Source organism: Rattus norvegicus, chromosome 8 (assembly GCF_021556685.1).
Source record: "Rattus norvegicus strain SHRSP/BbbUtx chromosome 8, alternate assembly SHRSP_T2T, whole genome shotgun sequence".
NCBI lineage: Eukaryota > Metazoa > Chordata > Mammalia > Rodentia > Muridae > Rattus > Rattus norvegicus.
The window spans coordinates 11,439,642-11,460,822 of NC_141541.1; the positions used below are offsets into that span (position 1 = coordinate 11,439,642).

At 39.1% G+C, this 21,181-nt stretch overlaps 1 protein-coding gene and 1 pseudogene across 2 annotated transcripts; one reads left to right on the forward strand and one right to left on the reverse strand.

The window, feature by feature from the left end:
- The first annotated feature begins 34 nt into the window (after window positions 1–34).
- Angptl5 (angiopoietin like 5) lies at window positions 35–20,631 on the forward strand. Of its 2 annotated transcripts, XM_087564000.1 has the most exons (7): window positions 35–126; window positions 677–791; window positions 7,599–7,672; window positions 8,757–8,883; window positions 10,301–10,445; window positions 12,036–12,126; window positions 20,331–20,631. In XM_087564000.1, the coding sequence occupies exons 2-6, from the start codon at window positions 789–791 to the stop codon at window positions 12,038–12,040; spliced, it is 354 nt and encodes a 117-aa protein (XP_087420126.1). In that variant the 5' UTR covers window positions 35–126; window positions 677–788; the 3' UTR covers window positions 12,041–12,126; window positions 20,331–20,631. The 2 variants fall into 2 exon arrangements, with proteins under 2 accessions (XP_087420126.1, XP_087420125.1); XM_087563999.1 differs by lacking the exons at window positions 35–126; window positions 677–791 and having other exon boundaries at window positions 7,485–7,672.
- On the reverse strand, window positions 8,161–8,746 carry LOC108351648 (PMS1 protein homolog 1 pseudogene; annotated as a pseudogene).
- Window positions 20,632–21,181: the final 550 nt, after the last annotated feature.

Below are 21,181 nucleotides of genomic sequence, written 5' to 3' on the forward strand. Positions count from 1 at the left end.
CGCGGGGCGGGGCTGGGAGGAGGAAGCGGCCAATGAGGTGCCGGCTGGTTCAAAGCCCGGCGGAGGCAAGCTGAGGTAAACTGAGGCGAGCCGGGGTTAAACCGAGTCAAGTTGAGGCAAGCTAAGGTAAGAGGAAGTAGCCTGAAGCACACTGAGGTGAGATAAAGAAAGCTGAGGTAAACTGAAGTAAACGAAAGAAAGTTGAAATAAACGGAGGCAAGCGGAATTAAACAGGTGTACTGAAATGAGATGAGGTAAACTGAGGCAAACTGAGATCAAACCTAATTAAGCAGAGGCAGGCTAAGGTAAACTGAGGCGAGCTGAGGTTTACCTGAATTACGCAGTCAAACTGAGGCAAACCGAGATTATACCTAATTAAGCAGAGACAAACGGACACAAGCAGAGGTACACTGAGGAAAGATGAGGTTAAAGCGAGTTACCATTTACCAAGATAAAATGAGGTAAACTGAGTTATACTGACTTAACTAAGGTAAACTCAGGTAAGGATGTTAAACTGAGATGTACTGAAGCAAGCTGAGGTAGAACTGAAGTAAACTAAGGCAAGTTGAGTTGGGCAGATGACTCGCAGTTGGGAGAGAGCCCAGCTGAATATACTTTAGAGCTTGATTCGGTTCTACCCTTTTATGAGGTTTTTTTTTTTTTTTTGTATTAACAGATGAAAGACAGTGAATGGAAAATTCCTAGATACGGGCAAATATTACAGACAGTCTGGAAATGATTATTTGGGGCACAATTGTTAGGTATGGAATCCTGTGGTGAACTTCGAAATGGTGAGACCTTTCCCATTATCACTCTCTTCAAAACCACCGTCCCTTGAAAAGGAGGGGGAGGGGGAGGGGGGAAAGAAGAAGAAGGCGGGAGGAGAAGGAAGAGGAGGAAGAGGAGGAGGAGGAGGAGGAGGAGGAGGAGGAGGAGGAGGAGGAGGAGGAGGAGGAGGAGGAGGAGGAGGAAAGAAGAAAGATAAAAAAGCTTTGCAAAGTGGAAAATTTCCTTCCCTACTTGCTCTCATTTATTCCTTGATACTTGGACCGTTCTCTCTCTGCTGTCCTACTTCACATCAAATGATCCTTATGGTCCTTGCTTGGCTGCCAGAGTCTGCAAATGGACCATCACAGCAAAAGTGGCCTGAAAAGAAGTCCAGATTTAGCTTAATAATCTCCTGGGACGATATGCCAAAGAGATCTGTGTATTGAAATGGTTTCTGCATGGAAAATTAAGCAGTTTTGAGCCACTGGGTTAATGGCTATATAAATGAAAATCTGGAACAAAGTTGGGCCTTTTTGTTGGGGCCCAGTGTAAAAAAAATTTTGACTGGATCTTAGGTTTACATTTTAATTATTATTTTTTTTTGTGTATAAAAATTTCCAAATTGCTAGCAGAATGTAGATCAAAGAAAGATACCCACCGGGGTTGGGGATTTGGCTCAGTGGTAGAGCGCTTGCCTAGCAAGCATAAGGCCCTGGGTTCGGTCCCCAGCTCCGAAAAAAAGAAAAAAGAAAAAGAAGAAAAAAAAAAAAGAAAGAAAGAAAGATACCCACCATTCAACTTTGTGAACTTGTAGCAATTCAAATAGTAAACTTTTCCAATTGAAACTATTAGCACGGGCTATCTGAAACGTGGGGGTACAATGAGTGAAATGGAGCGTGACCAGGGGACTGAACTCTTTATGGGGCTACAAGTCCAGTTCTGATTTTAAATGTAAAGTGTCTTGTACTGTATAAAGTGGTTATTCAATATCATGGCATGAAGACAAAATAAAACAATCCTGTTGAAGAAAGGACAAGTATGTATGCTTGGACAATTAGCTATGTTGGTACCTTTTTGAATACCCTAGCCATGAGCATTGGCCTTGATTTTATTCCCAATGCTATCGTTAGAACTCAGTTTCAACAGGATTAGTTTGAATCTTAGCAAAGTAGGGCACTGCAAAAGGCAAAGAAAACTAAGAAGTTCACGATTGTTATGTGTAGTATGTGCATTTTAGCCTTTCTCAGAGTTTTGCTTAGATTATTTAGTAAGTAGAAAACTCTAGCCATATTATTGTATTTGCATGATATATTAATTAATATTAAAAGCAGTGATTTCACATCAAAATGGTGTTATCCCTGTAATCCCAGCACTTAGGAGATGGGGCCAGGAGGATCAGTAATTCAAGATCATCTTCAGCTACATAGTAAATTTGACACTGGTCTGTGAACCTATGTAAAAAAAAAAAACTCACAAAGAAAAAAGAAGCATGATTACAAATGCTTGCTCATATAATTATTTTTCATTTAAGTTATGCTTTACAAAGCTAACTAAAAATAAAAGAAAAATTTAACTTAAGGTTATTATCTATTTTTAAAAGTTTCAGGTTTGTTGACTTTTAATTCTTTTTGAAATCTTCAAAATATTAAGCTGGTTTTCTACATTCTATTTAACAGATTTAATCCTAGATTCTAAAAACTGTGGAGTTGGGAAGCAATATCTTAAAGATGAAATACTTAGATAATTGATAATTTTAGGATTTTATATTTTTATATTATATTTAGGATGTTTATATTTTGCCAGGAAAGGTGATTGGGATTTAAGTAATAAAGAATAAAATGGGCCTGTGGAGGGTTTAGATAGGAAATGCTGGTAAACTGAGGAGTTATGTTCAGATCCTCAGCACCCACAGGAAAAGCCAGGTGTGATATGCTATGGTTCTGGCACTGGGGAAGTGCTGGGATTGGGGAAGTGGAGACAGGTTGATGCTTGGGGCTTGCTCACCAACCAATGTTGCTGAATTCACAAGCTCTGGGTTCAATTAGAAAGGTAGAGAGTGCTGGAAGACACCTGACATTAACCTCTGGCTTCTGCAAACATTTCTGTTCACCTGTGCTTATGCAAAAACACACACACCAAACCCACACATAAGGAACAAAACTAAAACACCAGTATTTTGTCATGAAAGACATGCATTAAAAATAGGGCTTAATTCTTTTTTATATTTCCTAGTAATACAAATCACATATTAGGGCTGTGTATGTTTGTATGTACCTATGTGTCTCACATCTCATCTCCTATATGCCAAGTACTTTATAGATACTGGGGACTTAAAGGTGAATAAAACTTCAAAACAGGCCTTGAGAAATGCCTCAGAATCCATATAATTAAAGAAGTCAAAACAAAACAAACAAACAAACAAAAAACCAACCTTGAGAATGCTATGGGTCTGAAGTTTTTATTGAATTTTCTCCAGTAGAATATATTAGGCACCCAAAACTAGTTTATTAAAAATGTAGTTGTGGGGAGAGAGAGAGAGAGAGAGAGAGAGAGAGAGAGAGAGAGAGGGAGGAGAATGAATCTATGTAAGGTAGGCTGCTCAAGAATGGCCTCTGAAAGCTGGAAAATTAGGTTTGAATAAAGGAAGGCAATTTTGACTCAGATGAGGAACATAAAGAAACACATAACCCAGATTTGGTGGGGTCTTACCAGGGCCTAAAGGAGGGCGGACTTCTGTGGAGGAAAGGTCATTTGGGAGTTTTGAGTTACTATCAGCTATCTTTTTAAGAAAGGATCCCTGTGGTTGCTATAGTAGAGAAGACAGGACTAGAAACAAAGAGGAATAGCCTGAGCCTAGGGTGTTGGTGGACAAAAGACTTGGATTATGATTGCAGTGGTAGAGAGGTGACAGGAAGGGTTTGAAAGTTTGAAGCTTTAGCCAGTGAGTTGTGTTGATAGATAGTTGTAGCAAGTGTGAGGAGAGTAACACATGTGAGATTCAGGGCATGAGTAATGGTTTAGTGGGGAAAGTCACTTGCTGCCACTCCCCATGACCTGAATGGAATCCACATGATACCAGCAGAGAACCAAGTCCTTAAAGTTGTCTTTTGGCTTCCATAGGAATGCAAGGGCATGTTGCATTGTTTGGGCGCGCGCACACACACACACACACACACACACACACACACACACACACACACACACACACACAAATTAAAATATGACCTTCAGATTTGGAATAACAAGCATTGAGACTGTAATGTGGGAAGAAGAGGAGGAGTAGGTGGGGCCTTATCACCGCCATCTCTGCTGGAATGCTGAGCCCACCAATTCTGTGTCAGCTGTCCCAGCTGCTATGAAGGGACACAAGGGTTAGAGAGAGTAGTAAAAGCTTTAACTTCATCAACACTACCTCCTAACTATTAATAATGTTCTACTTACAAAAGGACCCAAAAGCTATTTTATTGTTATAAAGCTATCTCAGTGGAATGCTGTTCTAATTGATAGGAAAACTTTAGACAAATTAAATTTAATAGGGTAACCCCTCAGAATGAGGAGCAGTTCAGAGAGCTTTAGGCAGCAATGCAGTCACAGGCTTTTATACACTCCCCCAGAAACAAAACAGAGAAACCTTCCTGGCACATCTAGGCATTTTTAAAACTAGTTAGAAATGAAAGATTTCTTTTATGTGTATAAATGTTTTGCTTGCACGTATGTGCACCACACCATGTGTTCAATAGTATCTATGGAGGCCAGAGGAGAGCATTGGATCACAGTGTCATGGATGGTTGGTTGTGAGCCAACGCTTGGGTTCTGGGAACCAAACCTGGGTCCTCTATAAGAGCAACAAGTGCTTTTAACTTCTGAGCCATCTCTCCAGTACTAGCTAGGCATTTGTTATATTGCTCATGGTTAATTTGTTGGATATCTGCTATTGACTGAAGTAGAGTTGAGGTCAAACTAACAGAGGGTAGGGTATGGTATAGTAAATAGAAGAATTCTCAAAGTATGAGTCAGCCTTCCCAGTGACTCCTGCTTATTTAATCTGCCAGCTGTTGCCAACTTGCAAGTCATGTGGCAGCCTATGATGGACAAGGTTTTGTGCTTTCACTTTAATCTTGCCTGAAAATATTTTTTTTTGTTTTCTGCAGAAGTATTTTCTTGCACAAATGAGACTTTCCTGAGTTCATATCTGGGAAAGTTTAGAAAGAGCACAGTATTTAAGTTCTATCTGATTTAAAATACTAAAGATCATCTCTTCTTTATTCAATTTCATAGTAATTTAAGTAGAGGCTTAAAATTAAAGGTCATCTACTAATGTGGAGTCTAGTCATATTGTCAATAGTGTTGGAGCTGTGTGTAGAGACTGAGAATAAAAACATGACACTGCTATGAAGAAAGTAATTTCAGTAAATAAAGATAAGCATGTTGGGGTTTACACAGTTGGTAGTGAGGAAGTAAAGCCAGCAAAGAGGTGATTAGTTTAAGGTATCTCTTTATTAAGTAAATGTTTGTGTACCTATTGCACACTACTGTCAAAGGGAGCTGCTTTGATTCCAAAAGGAGGTGGAGAAGCTAACATCACAGATGAGAAGCCCAGCCCCTCTGTAAAACATAGATGTATCATTTAGAGATGAGCATGTAACAGTCTCAGGACTTTAGCCAGTTATAAGCCTCTCCATTGACCGCTACTGCAAAAGAAGCTTCTGTGACCAAAGTGGAGATACCAGCACTAATGTATGGTTATACACATCAATATTTTTAAAGGCAGTTTGGCATGTTCACTTAGCACTTGGGGTCTTAGGAGATCCCTTGCCCCAGAGACCCCTCCAGATATGGAGTTTTGATGGGGTTTATAGTACCAAGTATGAATTTTCTGTGGACAGGGCTCAAATCCAAAGTGGTTGGGTACCTCTGTAATGCCATGCCACTATTCTACCTGTGGATACATCTTGCCTGGCAGGTCAAGGTTGTAGCATGCAGAGTATATACTGGGTAGGTCCACTGAAGACTTTGCTGCCCTGTAGAGGAACACGTAGCATCTTCTAGTACTATGAAATCTAGCCAACAGGAGAGACATTTCCAGGTCAGTTCCAACTTGATTTTTCCATGCCTTATTACCAAATATTTTCATCAATATGGTTTTATTATCTAGTTTTGGTAGGAAACCAAGAATAGCAATATGTTGTTTTGTTGGCTGGGGATACCATGATCAATAACTCATAGGAAGTATCCCGTGCTTGGCATTGAGATTTTCATTTATTAGCCTATGTCTGCTGGGTGAAACCTTTATCCACCCACTGATGATAGCTTTGTTCAAACTCCCATTTTAAATGTTTTTAAAAATTGGCCTACAAACTACTGGGTCTCTAAAGACTGTTTTATACATCCATAGATTTGGTTAATGCACTACCCAACCTTCATTCTGCTGTACCCCCAACTTAAACCTTCAACTTCACTAGTCCCCTTCTCTAATTTCCCAGAAGGCCCAAGGACACTTTAGGAAAACCTACAGAATCAACTAACCTGGGTCCACAGGGGCTCACAGAAACTGAATCACCAATCCAAGAACATGCATGGGATAGACATTGGCCTCCTTACCTATATGTAATAGATGTGCATCTTGGTCTTCATGTGGGATCCTTAACAACTGGAGCAGGGGGCTGTCTCTGACTCTGATGCCTGTCTCTGAACCCCTTTTCTCCTATGGGGCTGCCTTATGTGGCCTCAATAGGAGAAGATGTGCCTAATTTTATTATAACTTGATATACCAAGGCTGGTTGATCTTCATGGGAGATCTCCCCTTCTCTGAGGAGAAAGGAAGGGTGGTATGGGGGAGGGGAAATGAGAGGGAGGGACTGGGAGGAGAGGAGGGAGGAGAATCCGTGATCAAGATGTAAAGTAAATACATAAATAAATAAATAAATAAATCAAAAGATAAATAAATAAAGGAATTAGAAGGCTTTATAAGACACATGGGTTTGTGCTATGGTTACGAAACAGTGGGAAGGATTTATGTCAGTTCATATGTGAGCTGCCTTCTTTTTTTACTGAGGGGGTGATGTTTCAGATGAGGGCTTAGAAGGTAGTAAGCATTGGCATGTATTTGTGCTGCACAGTCTCCAGAAAGGGCATGGAAGCTAGTAAATATCACGCGTGTTTGTGCTGTACAACTTCCAGAACTTTTTAAGTGATGACTCTATGCACTGTTCTTTCCACAGAGAGTTGATATTTGAAGAAGTGTTTTTATTAATCCAAGAAAAATATGATGTATACATCCCAAGTGTCACTCTTGCTTTTTTTATAGTCCACATTATTTATATTTTACAACCTTAAAAAATCTTTTCCAGTATAAAAATAATCACTTTGATACATGATAGTACAAAAGTGGCTTAAGAACCACATCAATTTCCATAGTAACTAATGGTCATAAACTTAATCATGAAGTTCCTAGAAGATGGATGGAATGATTAAAAAAATGGACCACCATGAACACACCCTTTAATTTCTTTTCTGAACTGGTGCTTCATCCTATAGATAAGATCTTGGACATCCTCTTGTGGTAAGTATGTGGGTAGCTGTCTGGATAGATGGACAGCTTCTCCCTCCAGATAATTTATCACTTTTCAAGGCCTACATTCATAAATCTCCTTTGCACTTTGTTTACTATAGCATTAAGAATTTCCTTGGTTGGGGATTTAGCTCAGTGGTAGAGCACTTGCCTAGCAAGCACACGGCCCTGGGTTCGGTCCCCAGCTCCAGAAAGAATTTCCTTTAAGTCCATTATTCCATAGAATGGGAGACACTTAGCTATGCCTTCTATTTCCAAGGAGTTCTCAGTACTGGAAACTCCTGGTGTCAACCTGATCTTGAAGCCATTTTCCGGAAGACGAGGGTCACACAGGTAAGCTGATCCATTGCGTCTTTCCTAAACTTTTGACATTTTATGTAAAACCTCTAAATAATGATGTCCATTAAAAAGGCTTTTCCAGTGGTTCTGCAAGGAATTTATGATTCTCAAGAAGTCTTTTAAATAGCAGGGCTTCCTCCACTCTGTACGGGTTCAGTAGCATGGCATTTGCTCTGGATGTGACCAGCCATGCATCAGGAAACTTGAGAATGTGGATCAGGCAAATCTCATCCTTCTCCTCTAAATCAACTTCTTTTTGTTCTTAAAGTTCACTTTTAAGTTTTCCATAGACAAGGGGATCTCTGTTATTTTAATATGTTCACTCATATTTTCATTCTGGGACTGAAAGAGCTCGTCAAGTTTCAGCTGGTTAGATGAGTCACTTTATGTCTCCATGTCCAGCCCCACACACCAGTGACTTTTATCTTTTTCCTACTGTCATTTAATGATACTTGTGTTTCCTGTCCAATAGCTTTCTTCATTTGCTTATTATATTGTTCCAAGTCTTTCAACCTTTTCCTCATACCTGAGCTTATTCACAGTCTGCTCGACAGGTTCCATTGCCTGTTACAGCAGATCCCAGAACCACATTAGAGCCATCCTGTGGTCTGGAACTCTACTTTTCTGCCAAATAACTGCCTTAGTATGTACAAAATAATCCTTATGTCAGGTTTCAGCTGTAGCTTATGAGAAGATCCTGTCCATTTCTTTTAGCTCATCTTTACACTTTTTTGCTGTTGAATAAAATTGTTTTCTTACAAGTAGATTCTTTAGAGCAGTTACAGTTGTACCTTGACCAAGATGTGAAGGGTTCTGAGAAAGTATGTGGCCAGTGCCATCTAAAACATACTGGGTGCTAAAGTCACCAGCAGCTGCACTTGCTGTAACTACCACTTCTGCAGCATTGCATATCGACCCCAAGGCTTCACCAGGAAAACCACAGGTTGTCAGATTTTTAAGGTCTTCATGACTGTTGATCTTCAAGGTGTACTTCAGTGCCGTCACAGGGACATCTACAGCCTCGATGCCCTCACCATTGTCCTGAATCTCCATTTTATCAAACCCATAATTCTTCTAGCTCCTGCGAGGTAAGGGATTCACCACCCACTGTGGCAGGCACTCGGCAAACCCCGCTCTTGCTCTCAAATGTATGTATTTTCATTTGTGGAGAAGCTGTACGCGGTAGCTGTGTTCATCATTCTACGGTAAGAATTTTAGCAGTATTATTTTAGCTTAGTCTTTTTTAGGTTTTGAGATATAATAGAACTTTGAAAATACAAATTTTACAACAAATATACTTTATGGAACAATTAAAATTTTGTTTTGAAAGTTGACTTCTTAAATGTTACATTCTTTCAAGATAAGAAACTAAATTTAAGATCAACTTTTAAAAAAGCTCTTGAACAATTGTTTAAAGGTATTTTAATACACAGCTTCCCTATTATGTTTGATAGTGAAACAGTTCATGAGTAATAAAAATCACTTTCTACAAAGAAAGGTAATCTGTAAACCTTGACATTTCAAAGGAGGCCCTATAGGTAGGTAAACAGGATATAAGAATATCTTATCTAAAACAAAATCAGAGTGGCAGCTTATATAGGGTATGCAGTGGTATGAATAACTGAGGATTTGAATGCTCCTGTATTTAAGTGTTGGCTTACATTTTTTAATGTTAGAATGTGTTTACCATTATATCACAACCAAATAAATTCCAAGAGTCTCCGGCTGAAACTAGAAAAAATTCTAAGGCAGCTGCATAGATACTAATATTTAATTCTTTAGTACACTAAAATTTAAGAGCCTTAATAAAAAGAATATTTATAATACATTTAAAAATATCAATTCTGTCAATTATTATAGAGGTGTAGAGAAAGAGCAAGACATTTAGAGTAGTCTGTGTAGCAAACTAAGTTCTTTACAAGGGCAAATATCTTTGTAATATAGGTAGTTATATACCAGTTCTCCGTACCTAAAAACAGGACAAACTTGTTACAGTTTTCAATATGCTATTAAAAAGATAGAATTTAATCACAGTATGTCTTAATATTGATGAGACTAATTGCACGCAAGCAGAAATATTTTTTTAATGTTAGGTGTTATCATCCTTTTAATGATATGTCACCTAGTTTTGCAAAGCAAAATTACATATTTTAATTTTATCAATGATAACATTAAAATCTATGTTATTCTTTCAACTCTTTATCTATTCAAGTGAAAGCAAATCTTCCTACACATTTCTCTATGGTGTTAAACAGTCGCAGGAAGTTCATTTGGTTAGAAGTACTGGAGAGATACATGAGGGATTTCCTTAGCCCTTTTCCAAGGAGTTTTATGTCCTGTCACATTCAAGTGTGTTGAAAGTGACGGTCAAAACTGCCAAGTCATAGTGGAAGCAAACCTTAAGCTGTTTGGAGTTAGACAATGTAAGGACTGACCCAAAACAGATTGTACATGTAAGGTTTATTTGTGGGAATTTAAACCAATTAGTTCTGCTTCTATTTTAAGTGAGCATCTTCATTGTATATTCTAAGTTCTAATGATTTTTTACAGTCTTCATACTGTGTAGAAGGTCCAATGGCATAGTTTCATGCATTTCTCTCATTTCTATTTTATAACCTGAAGGATTCTCTAGTAGGTAACAACGTGGAAGATAAAGCTAAACTCAAAGAGAAAAGTCAAAGTAATGATACTGTGTGCAAGGAGGATTGTAAAGAGTCTCGTGATGCTGAGACCAAAATGACTCGAGAAGAAAGACATTTTATGTGCAGTAAGTATTAAAAATTGCCTCAGGTATAATGAGATCAAACTTGACAGAGAAAAATATGCCTTAGTTTTATGAGGTTATTTTATATATTTGTCAGCCAAGGCCAGATGCTTTGTGTAATAATTATGTACTTAATAGTGTCTGTGAAATATGGGTCCTTTTGGTAAAGAGGACATCATTACCATTGATTTCACAGGTGAGACTGTCTCAGTCTGGGAAACAGTTATAGTTGATGTTTTTTTCTGGTCATTGTAGTTTTGTTGTTGTTGATGTATTTTAACAATTGCAATTGCATTTCACTTTCTTGTATAATAGTAATTAATGGCTAGCAGGTTGACACAGTGCGCCTGTGTAGTAATCCCAGCATTTGAGAGTTTGAGAGATGGAGGCATGAGGGTGCTGAAGGAGTCCAAAGTGAGTCTGGGATCCATGAGATCCCGTCTTCCACTCCCCAAAATAAATTGACCCCTATATCTCCTGCCTCTAGACTTCTTATCCTAAAAGTGAGAGTGGGCATTAAGAATGCTGTTTCTTAATTAAATAGATTATTTGAGGAAATCTATATTGTCAGGAAGCATAATTTCAGTAAGAATGTTGAAACAATTGTTTTTTAGCCGATCCTATTTTAGACAAATATATACTAACTAAAATATATAATTATTCACTTAGATCAATTGAGAAACTATTCTTTATTTATCCCACATCAATGAAATTCATTATTTTCCCTGTAATTGTTTAATATAACAACGTGACGTTTAGCAGTCATTTTTTTCTCATTATGGAAACCTTCAAAATTCTATTGTTTCTTCTACAAGAAGTACCGAAAAAGCTACTAAGAAATGTAATGGATGAGCAACAAGCATCTTTGCATTACTTATCTAGCCAACTATAGAATTCTTTTGGTGTTTCACTGCATTGCCTGTGCACACTGAAATAGCTGGCTGGAAGTAAGTCATTTCATTTTATATATTAATGCTCAGCAGTTATGATATGAGAAGCAGTGTAACACATTGCAATGAAGCAGCATCCTTCCTTCAAGGGCTAATGAGAAAACAAATATGGAAAAGTGGAGATAATCTGAATTCTGTCAGAATGACATAGGAAACCTCTCACAAGAGAGAGCCTGTGAGCTGAGCAGTGAGAGATGAGTAAACGCTTTAAATATTACAAGGCTGGGCAAGGAGGGGACAACATTCCTTTCTCTTCACGGGTACTTATGAGTTGGTACAGGGGTGGGAGGGCTGGTGAAGTTGGGAATGTGTAAAGAATTCTGACTGAAAGAATGAGGACATAATCTTGCTACACCATGGGCCATTGAGTGTACGAGCAAGGAAACAGCATCATGCCATAATGGCTGGTGTGGAGGATGAGTCCAGAAGAGCAAAGGGAGCAGTAAGAAACCGAGCAATGCTTTAGGCACAGCAAGAACAGAGCCACAGGGACAGGGATACTACTGAGTGAACAATTGCTATTTATGTCTTTGTTGTGTTAAAACACTAAGAGAGGGCATCCCTCTGCTGGCTTAGAGAGATGTAGAGACAGCATTTATATAATTTAGCTAAGTATAACCTTGCCTTGTATGTCTGTGTTTAGGTTAATGAGCTCATGAATTGAGTTCTTTTGACTACAGAAATTTTTAGAAAACAGCTGGATCCTTTTCCTCCCAGGGCTGTTCAGTCACGTGGTAAGAGTACTGGTATTTCAGCCTTCGCATTTCTGTTTTAATACTCAACAATTTCTGGACAGCTTGGTGCATTGAAAAGCTTTTGAACACACCACTCACACTGTTTCCTAACAGCCTGGAGGACTAGCATCTGTCATCAACCCAGTCAGTCATCAGCCTTTCCTAGGCTGAGGGACCTTTCCACTGTCGGAAGCCATAGCTGTAAAGTAATATTCCGCATCTGTTGACCATCAAGGAACTGTAGGTGCTTGATCCTGAGTGTCCCACCCTAACCTTTTATTAATAAGTATTTTTCACTCAGAAGAGAAGCTTCAGAGCTCTTCCCACCTATGAAATTTTTCCCCCACATGTTTCAAACTGGGATATAGCAATTAAAAGGAGAAAGATATTTAATACAGAAATAAATATAAAGTTAACTTTTTTATACTAAAATGTTAACTTATTTATTCTTACATGCTGTGCTTCTAAGAAATGTTTTGTGAGGCTTAAAAATATGAATTCATGTAAAAATTCCAAGCAAATAACTATTAATAGGACTCAAATAATATGTTCCTAGGTTTTTTCTAGAAGAGGGAAGGGACAGGTAGGATTGAGCCTTTGCTTGTCCCTGTTATAAGGACAGGCATGGTCATATGTTTCTTTACAATGACTTGCCCTGTCACCTCTCCTCAGTGGTGGCAAAGCGTAGCAGAGCATGAACTCCCATGTCAGTCTGCCCCTGAGTCTCCATGCAGCTGAGTTGTTGCTCTTAGTTTCCTCATCAGTAAGTTGATGTCTTTTCTCACTGAAGTCACCAATACCAGACAGAAGGCAACTCAAAGAAGGGAAGGTTTATAATAGGACTCACAGTTGGAGCATCCACGGTCTGGTGGTGTAGAGGCTTGCAGCAGAAGAGTGAGGCAACTGATCACACTACATCTGTAGTCAGGAAGCAGAGAGAGGAGTGCTGGGGCTCAGCTTGCCTTTTCCTTTTATTCAGTCTGGGATCCCAGTCCATGAACATGGTGTCATCCAACTTCAAGTTGCATCTTTCTTCCTCAGAAACCTTCTGGAGATTATCTTATGTACATATCCCTAAGTGTTGAATTCATGTAATTCTAAAACCAGACAAGCTCCCATGAATGCTAGTTAACCTTTGCAATCTTACAGAGTTCCTATGAAGGATGAATGAATAAATCACAAAAAGTTCAGAAAGTTGGCGTGATGCAAAGCAAGCACAACATAGAGACTTGCCTCATAGTATCAGCATCAGGTGGAGAACATGACATACAAATCCCCAAACCCAAGTAGCCTGCTCACACTTACGGAGTGATGAGAATGCACACGCTCTGCTGTCCATCCATCCTTCACTGTGGGCTTCTTCCAGCCCTTTGCTCATGGCTCCATTGTCTTTTCACAATCTGGAATGCAAGCAACAAAACCATGTCTCCTGGAAACAAAGAGAATGGGAACAACATTTTTTTTTTTATTAACTTGAGTATTTCTTGTATACATTTCGAGTGTTATTCCCTTTCCCGGTTTCCGGGCAAACATCCCCCTAGTCCCTCCCCCTTCCCTTCTTCATGAGTGTTCCCCTCCCCATCCTCCTCCCATTGCCGCCCTCCCCCCAACAGTCTAGTTCACTGGGGGTTCAGTCTTAGCAGGACCCAGGGCTTCCCCTTCCACTGGTGCTCTTACTAGGATATTCATTGCTACCTATGAGGTCAGAGTCCAGGGTCAGTCCATGTATAGTCTTTAGGTAGTGGCTTAGTCCCTGGAAGCTCTGGTTGCTTGGCATTGTTGTACATATGGGGTCTCGAGCCCCTTCAAGCTCTTCCAGTTCTTTCTCTGATTCCTTCAATGGAGTTCCTATTCTCAGTTCAGTGGTTTGCTGCTGGCATTCGCCTCTGTGTTTGCTGTATTCTGGCTGTGTCTCTCAGGAGCGATCTACATCCGGCTCCTGTCGGCCTGCACTTCTTTCCTTCATCCATCTTATCTAGTTTGGTGGCTATGTACGTATGGGCCACATGTGGGGCATACATGAATGGGTGTTCCTTCAGTCTCTGTTTTAATCTTTGCCTCTCTATTCCCTGCCAAGTGTATTCTTATTCCCCCTTTTAGAGAAGGAGTGAAGCATTCCCATTTTGATCATCCGTCTTGAGTTTCATTTGTTCTAGGCATCTAGGGTAATTCAAGCATTTGGGCTAATAGCCACTTATCAATGAGTGCATACCATGTGTGTTTTTCTGTGATTGGGTTACCTCACTCAGGATGATATTTTCCAGTTCCAACCATTTGCCTACGAATTCATAAAGTCGTTGTTTTTGATAGCTGAGTAATACTCCATTGTGTAAATGTACCACATTTTCTGTATCCATTCCTCTGTTGAAGGGCATCTGGGTTCTTTCCAGCTTCTGGTTATTATAAATAAGGCTGTGATGAACATAGTGGAGCACGTGTCTTTTTTATATGTTGGGGCATCGTTTGGGTATATGCCCAAGAGAGGTATAGCTGGATACTCAGGCAGTTCAATGTCCAATTTTCTGAGGAACCTCCAGACTGATTTCCAGAATGGTTGTACCAGTCTGCAATCCCACTAACAATGGAGGAGTGTTCCTCTTTCTCCACATCCTCGCCAGCATCTGCTGTCACCTGAGTTTTTGATCTTAACTATTCTGACTGGAGTGAGGTGGTGTCTCAGGGTTGTTTTGATTTGCATTTCCCTTATGACTAAAGATGTTGAACATTTCTTTAGGTGTTTCTCAGCCATTCGGCATTCCTCAGCTGTGAATTCTTTGTTTAGCTCTGAACCCCATTTTTTAATAGGGTTATTTGTCTCCCTGCGGTCTAACTTCTTGAGTTCTTTGTATATTTTGGATATAAGGCCACTATCTGTTGTAGGATTGGTAAAGATCTTTTCCCAATCTGTTGGTTGCCGTTTTGTCCTAACCACAGTGTCCTTTGCCTTACAAAAGCTTTGCAGTTTTATGAGATCCCATTTGTCGATTCTTGATCTTAGAGCATAAGCCATTGGTGTTTTGTTCAGGAAATTTTTTCCAGTGCCCATGTGTTCCAGATGCTTCCCTAGTTTTTCTTCTATTAGTTTGAGTGTATCTGGTTTGATGTGGAAGTCCTTGATCCACTTGGACTTAAGCTTTGTACAGGGTGATAAGCATGGATTGGTCTGCATTCTTCTACATGTTGACCTCCAGTTGAACCAGCACCATTTGCTGAAAATGCTATCTTTTTTCCATTTGATGGTTTTGGCTCCTTTGTCAAAAATCAAGTGCCCATAGATGTGTGGGTTCATTTCTGGGTCTTTAATTCTGTTCCATTGGTCTATCTGTCTGTCTCTGTACCAATACCATGCAGTTTTTATCACTATTGCTCTGTAATACTGCTTGAGTTCAGGGATAGTGATTCCCCCTGAAGTCCTTTTATTGTTGAGGATAGTTTTAGCTATCCTGGGTTTTTTTGTTATTCCAGATGAATTTGCAAATTGTTCTGTCTAACTCTTTGAAGAATTGGATTGGTATTTTGATGGGGATTGCATTGAATCTGTAGATCGCTTTTGGTAAAATGGCCATTTTTACTATATTAATCCTGCCAATCCATGAGCATGGGAGATCTTTCCATCTTCTGAGGTCTTCTTCAATTTCTTTCTTCAGAGTCTTGAAGTTCTTATTGTACAAATCTTTTACTTGCTTGGTTAAAGTCACACCGAGGTACTTTATATTATTTGGGTCTATTATGAAGGGTGTCATTTCCCTAATTTCTTTCTCGGCTTGTTTCTCTTTTGTGTAGAGGAAGGCAACTGATTTATTTGAGTTAATTTTATACCCAGCCACTTTGCTGAAGGTGTTTATCAGCTTTAGTAGTTCTCTGGTGGAACTTTTGGGATCACTTAAATATACTATCATATCATCTGCAAATAGTGATATTTTGACTTCTTCTTTTCCGATCTGTATCCCCTTGACCTCCTTTTGTTGTCTGATTGCTCTGGCTAGAACTTCAAGAACTATATTGAATAAGTAGGGAGAGAGTGGGCAGCCTTGTCTAGTCCCTGATTTTAGTGGGATTGCTTCAAGTTTCTCTCCATTTAGTTTAATGTTAGCAACTGGTTTGCTGTATATGGCTTTTACTATGCTTAGGTATGGGCCTTGAATTCCTCTTCTTTCCAGGACTTTTATCATGAAGGGGTGTTGAATTTTGTCAAATGCTTTCGCAGCATCTAATGAAATGATCATGTGGTTTTGTTCTTTCAGTTTGTTTATATAATGGATCATGTTGATGGTTTTCCGTATATTAAACCATCCCTGCATGCCTGGGATGAAGCCTACTTGATCATGGTGGATGATTGTTTTGATGTGTTCTTGGATTCGGTTTGCCAGAATTTTATTGAGTATTTTTGTATCGATATTCATAAGGGAAATTGGTCTGAAGTTCTCTTTCTTTGTTGTGTCTTTGTGTGGTTTAGGTATAAGAGTAATTGTGGCTTCATAGAAGGAATTCGGTAGTGCTCCATCTGTTTCAATTTTGTGGAATAGTTTGGATAATATGGGTATGAGGTCTTCTATGAAGGTTTGATAGAATTCTGCACTAAACCCGTCTGGACCTGGGCTCTTTTTGGTTGGGAGACCTTTAATGACTGCTTCTATTTCCTTAGGAGTTATGGGGTTGTTTAACTGGTTTATCTGTTCCTGATTTAACTTCGGTACCTGGTATCTGTCTAGGAAATTGTCCATTTCCTGCAGATTTTCAAGTTGTGTTGAATATAGGCTTTTATAGTAAGATCTGATGATTTTTTGAATTTCCTCTGAATCTGTAGTTATGTCTCCCTTTTCATTCCTGATTTTGTTAATTTGGACACACTCTCTGTGTCCTCTCGTCAGTCTGGCTAAGGGTTTATCTATCTTGTTGATTTTCTCAAAAAACCAACTTTTGGTTCTGTTGATTCTTTCTATGTTCCTTTTTGTTTCTACTTGGTTGATTTCAGCTCTGAGTTTGATTATTTCCTGCCTTCTACTCCTCCTGGGTGTATTTGCTTCTTTTTGTTCTAGAGCTTTTAGGTGTGCTGTGAAGCTGCTGACATATGCTCTTTCCTGTTTCTTTCTGCAGGCACTCAGGGCTATGAGTTTTCCTCTTAGCACAGCTTTCCTTGTGTCCCATAAGTTTGGGTATGTTGTACCTTCATTTTCATTAAATTCTAAAAAGTCTTTAATTTCTTTCTTTATTTCTTCCTTGACCAGGTTATCATTGAGTAGAGCATTGTTCAATTTCCACGTATATGTGGGCATTCTTCCCTTATTGTTATTGAAGACCAGTTTTAGGCTGTGGTGGTCTGATAGCACGCATGGGATTATTTCTATCTTTCTGTACCTGTTGAGGCCCGTTTTTTGACCAATTATATGGTCAATTTTGGAGAAAGTACCATGAGGAGCTGAGAAGAAGGTATATCTTTTTGCTTTAGGATAGCATGTTCTATAAATATCTGTTAAGTCCATTTGGCTCATGACTTCTCTTAGTCTGTCTACGTCTCTGTTTAATTTCTGTTTCCATGATCTGTCCATTGATGAGAGTGGGGTGTTGAAATCTCCTACTATTATTGTGTGAGGTGCAATGTGTGTTTTCAGCTTTAGTAAGGTTTCTTTTATGTATGTAGGTGCCCTTGTATTTGGGGCATAAATATTTAGGATTGAGAGTTCATCTTGGTGGATTTTTCCTTTGAAGAATATGAAGTGTCCTTCTTTATCTTTTTTGATGACTTTTGGTTGAAAATCCGATTTTATTCGATATTAGAATGGCTACTCCAGCTTGCTTCTTCAGACCATTTGTGTGGAAAGTTGTTTTCCAGCCATTTCCTCTGAGGTAGTGTCTGTATTTGTCTCTGAGGTGTATTTCCTGTAGTCAGCAAAATGGTGGGTCCTCATTACGTATCCAGTTTGTTAATCTGTGTCTTTTATTGGAGAATTGAGTCTTTTGATGTTGAGAGGTATTAAGGAATAGTGATTTTTGCTTCCTGTTTTCTTAGTATTTGGAGGTCAGATTATGTTTGTGTGCTTGCCTTCTCTTTGTTTTCTTGCAAAATGATTAGTTTCTTTCTTTTTCTAGGGTGTAGCTTGCCTCCTTGTGTTGGGCTTTACCATTTATTATCCTTTGTAGGACTGGATTTGTAGAAAAATATTGTGTAAATTTGGTTTTGTCATGGAATATCTTGGTTTCTCCATTTGTGTTAATTGATAGTTTTGCTGGATACAGCAACCTGGGCTGGCATTTGTGTTCTCTTAGGGTCTGTATGACATCAGTCCAGGATCTTCTGGCTTTGATAGTCTCTGATGAGAAGTCTTGTGTAATTCTGAGAGGTCTGCCTTTGTATGTTACTTGACCTTTTCCCCTTACTGCTTTTAATATTTTCTTTGTTTTGTGCCTTTGGTGTTTTGACTATTATGTGACGGGATGAACTTCTTTTCTGGTCCAATCTATTTGGAGTTCTGTAGGCTTCTTGTATGTTTATGGGCATCTCTTGCTTTAGGTTACGGAAGTTTTCTTCTATAATTTTGTTGAAGATATTTACTGGTCCTTTGAGCTGTGAGTCTTCACTCTCTTCTATTCCTATTATCCTTAAGTTTGATCTTCTCATTGTGTCCTGGATTTCCTGGCTGTTTTTGATTAGGAGCTCTTTGCATTTTATATTATCTTTTTTTAATTGTTGATGTTTTCTATAATATCTTCTGCCCCTGACATTCTATCTCTTGTATTCTGTTCGTGATGTTTGCATGTATGGCTCTTGATCTCTTCTCTAGGTTTTCTATCTCCTGGGTTGTCTTTCTTTGTGCTTTTTTTATTGTTTCTATTTCCATTTTTAAATCCCATATGGTTTTGTTCGATTTCTTCACCTGTTTATGCTTTCCTGTAATTCTTTAAGGGATTTTTGCATTTCCTCTTTAAGGGCTTCTACTTGTTTACTTCTGTTGTCCTGTATTTCTTTTTTTTTTTTTTTCTCGGAGCTGAGAACCGAACCCAGGGCCTTGTGTTTGCTAGGCAAGCGCTCTACCACTGAGCTAAATGCCCAACCCCTGTCCTGTATTTCTTTAAGGGAGTTATTTATGCTCTTCTTAAACTCTTCCATCATCATCATCATAAAATGTGATTTTAAGTCTAAATCTTGCTCTTCTTGTTAGGTGCAGTTCTTGTTCAGAACTGGGCTCTGATGATGCAAAGTAGTCTTGGTTTCTGTTGCTTAGTTTCCTGCATTTGCCTCTTGCTATCAGGTTTTCTCTGTTGGTAGCTTGTCTTGCTGACTTTGAATGTGGCTTGACCCTCCTGTAGGCCTGTGTGTCAGCACTCCTGTAGAGCTGTTTTCTTTCAGCTGTATCTGGGAAAGGAGAGCTGTATTCTCAGGTGTGTATGCCCCCCTAGTGACTGGCTTTCAGTTCTCCCTGCAGACAGAAACCCAAAGGGTCCTGCCCCTTATTGCTCCTAGGTCCCTATGCCCAGGGAAGCCAAGTGATTTCCCCTTGGGTCAGGAGTGTGGGCAGAAAGTAGTTGTGTCCTCTGAGTTTTTAGGAATGTCCACACTTCTGAGGGCCTGGCTCTCTCCCCCCCCCCATAGAATTTGGGTGCAGGGTGTGACTGGTTCAGTTCAGTTCAGGGAGCAGGCAGAAACCAGCAGTTTCCTGCAGCTGACTGCTTCTAAAGTCCTGTATCCAGAGGTATTATTCAGTTTCCTATTGGGCCAAGTATGTGGGCAGAAGTGGACAGAAGTGGCGGTCTGTCCTGCGATCTCAGGATTGTTCGCACTTCTGGGAGTTCAGGTCTCTCCCCCTTGGGATTTGGGTGCAGGGATTTGTCGTATAGGTTTAGTTTAGTTCTGGGTACAGCCAGAAACTGGAAGTGTCCTGTCCCAGAAGGCTTCTGCCTCTGTGTGTCCTGAGTCCACCAGGCAGGTCACTTGGAGCAGAAAAGTTGGTTTTACCTCTGCTCTTAGGTGTGTAGATGCTCCTGGCAACTGGCTTTCTAGTTATGTTTTTTAGAAAAATATTTCACACAGGGCTGCAGTTATGTTATTAGAGTTTGTCTAAGTTATAATATCTCTAGAGAATTAAAAATAAGTATTCATGGTATTGAAAACTTTCTTATATTTGTTTATAGATTATGAATGAGTTATATAATGTCAATAATGAGAGCAAGGTGTGTTCTTTTGGCATTTTCCTGGCCCATTGTAGGTACTGTGTGACATGGGTTTCAGAGGAGGAAGATGGACAGTGCTTCAGAGAAGTCTAGATGGAACAACTGACTTCCGAAAGCTGTAGTGTGATTACCTGGATGGATTTGGAGACTTTTAGGTCAAATTTTATCTATTTCTTTTTTACCTTTTCCTTTCTGATGTGTTATATTTAAATTGTACCAGCATTGGTAAATCTATATGAATATGAGAGTGGTAAGCCTATATGAATTTAAAAATATGATTTAAATTCTATTTTCTTATGCCAAATCATTAAAAAATAATCTGGGCTAGAGACATGACCTAGCAAATAAGAGTACTGGCTGTTCTTCCAGATGATCTGGGTTCATTTCCCAGTGCTCACAACTATCTGTTACTCTCCTGTTCCAAGGGATCCAAAACTCTGTTCTGGCTTTCAAGAGCACCAGGCACATATAAGGTACACATATACACATTTATGAAAATACCTATAAACACACATTTTAAAAAATAATGAAAATATTTCTAGAGATTCCTTGAAATCTTATTTGAGTGAAGCCCCTCAGTCGAATATTTATTGTCTGTACTCACTTTTTCTGGCAGGTACTTCCCAATTGTTCATAGAATGAAAAAGAAAAGATATAATACAATAAGTAGAATCAAAGCATATGACCTTGATTCTAGTGGTAGTTTTATAAAATTACATTCAGTTCAAATGGTTTGATTTATAAAACTATCAATATAAGATAGTAATAGTATACTATTGTTCTTTAAATTTGAACATTATAAACCCCAGGTGAATTGAAAATTATATTACATCATGGCACTGTAGCAGCATTACTTCTGATAGCAAACAAGAGTGCCGACATGTCA

Coding starts and splice junctions, on each gene's coding strand:
- Angptl5 (XM_087563999.1), top strand. CDS start 7,581: ATGCCTTCTATTTCCAAGGAGTTCTCAGTACTGGAAACTCCTGGTGTC. Junction 7,673..8,756: donor GGAAGACGAGGGTCACACAG/GTAAGCTGATCC, acceptor TAATTCTTCTAG/CTCCTGCGAGGTAAGGGATT. Junction 8,884..10,300: donor GCTGTGTTCATCATTCTACG/GTAAGAATTTTA, acceptor TATAACCTGAAG/GATTCTCTAGTAGGTAACAA.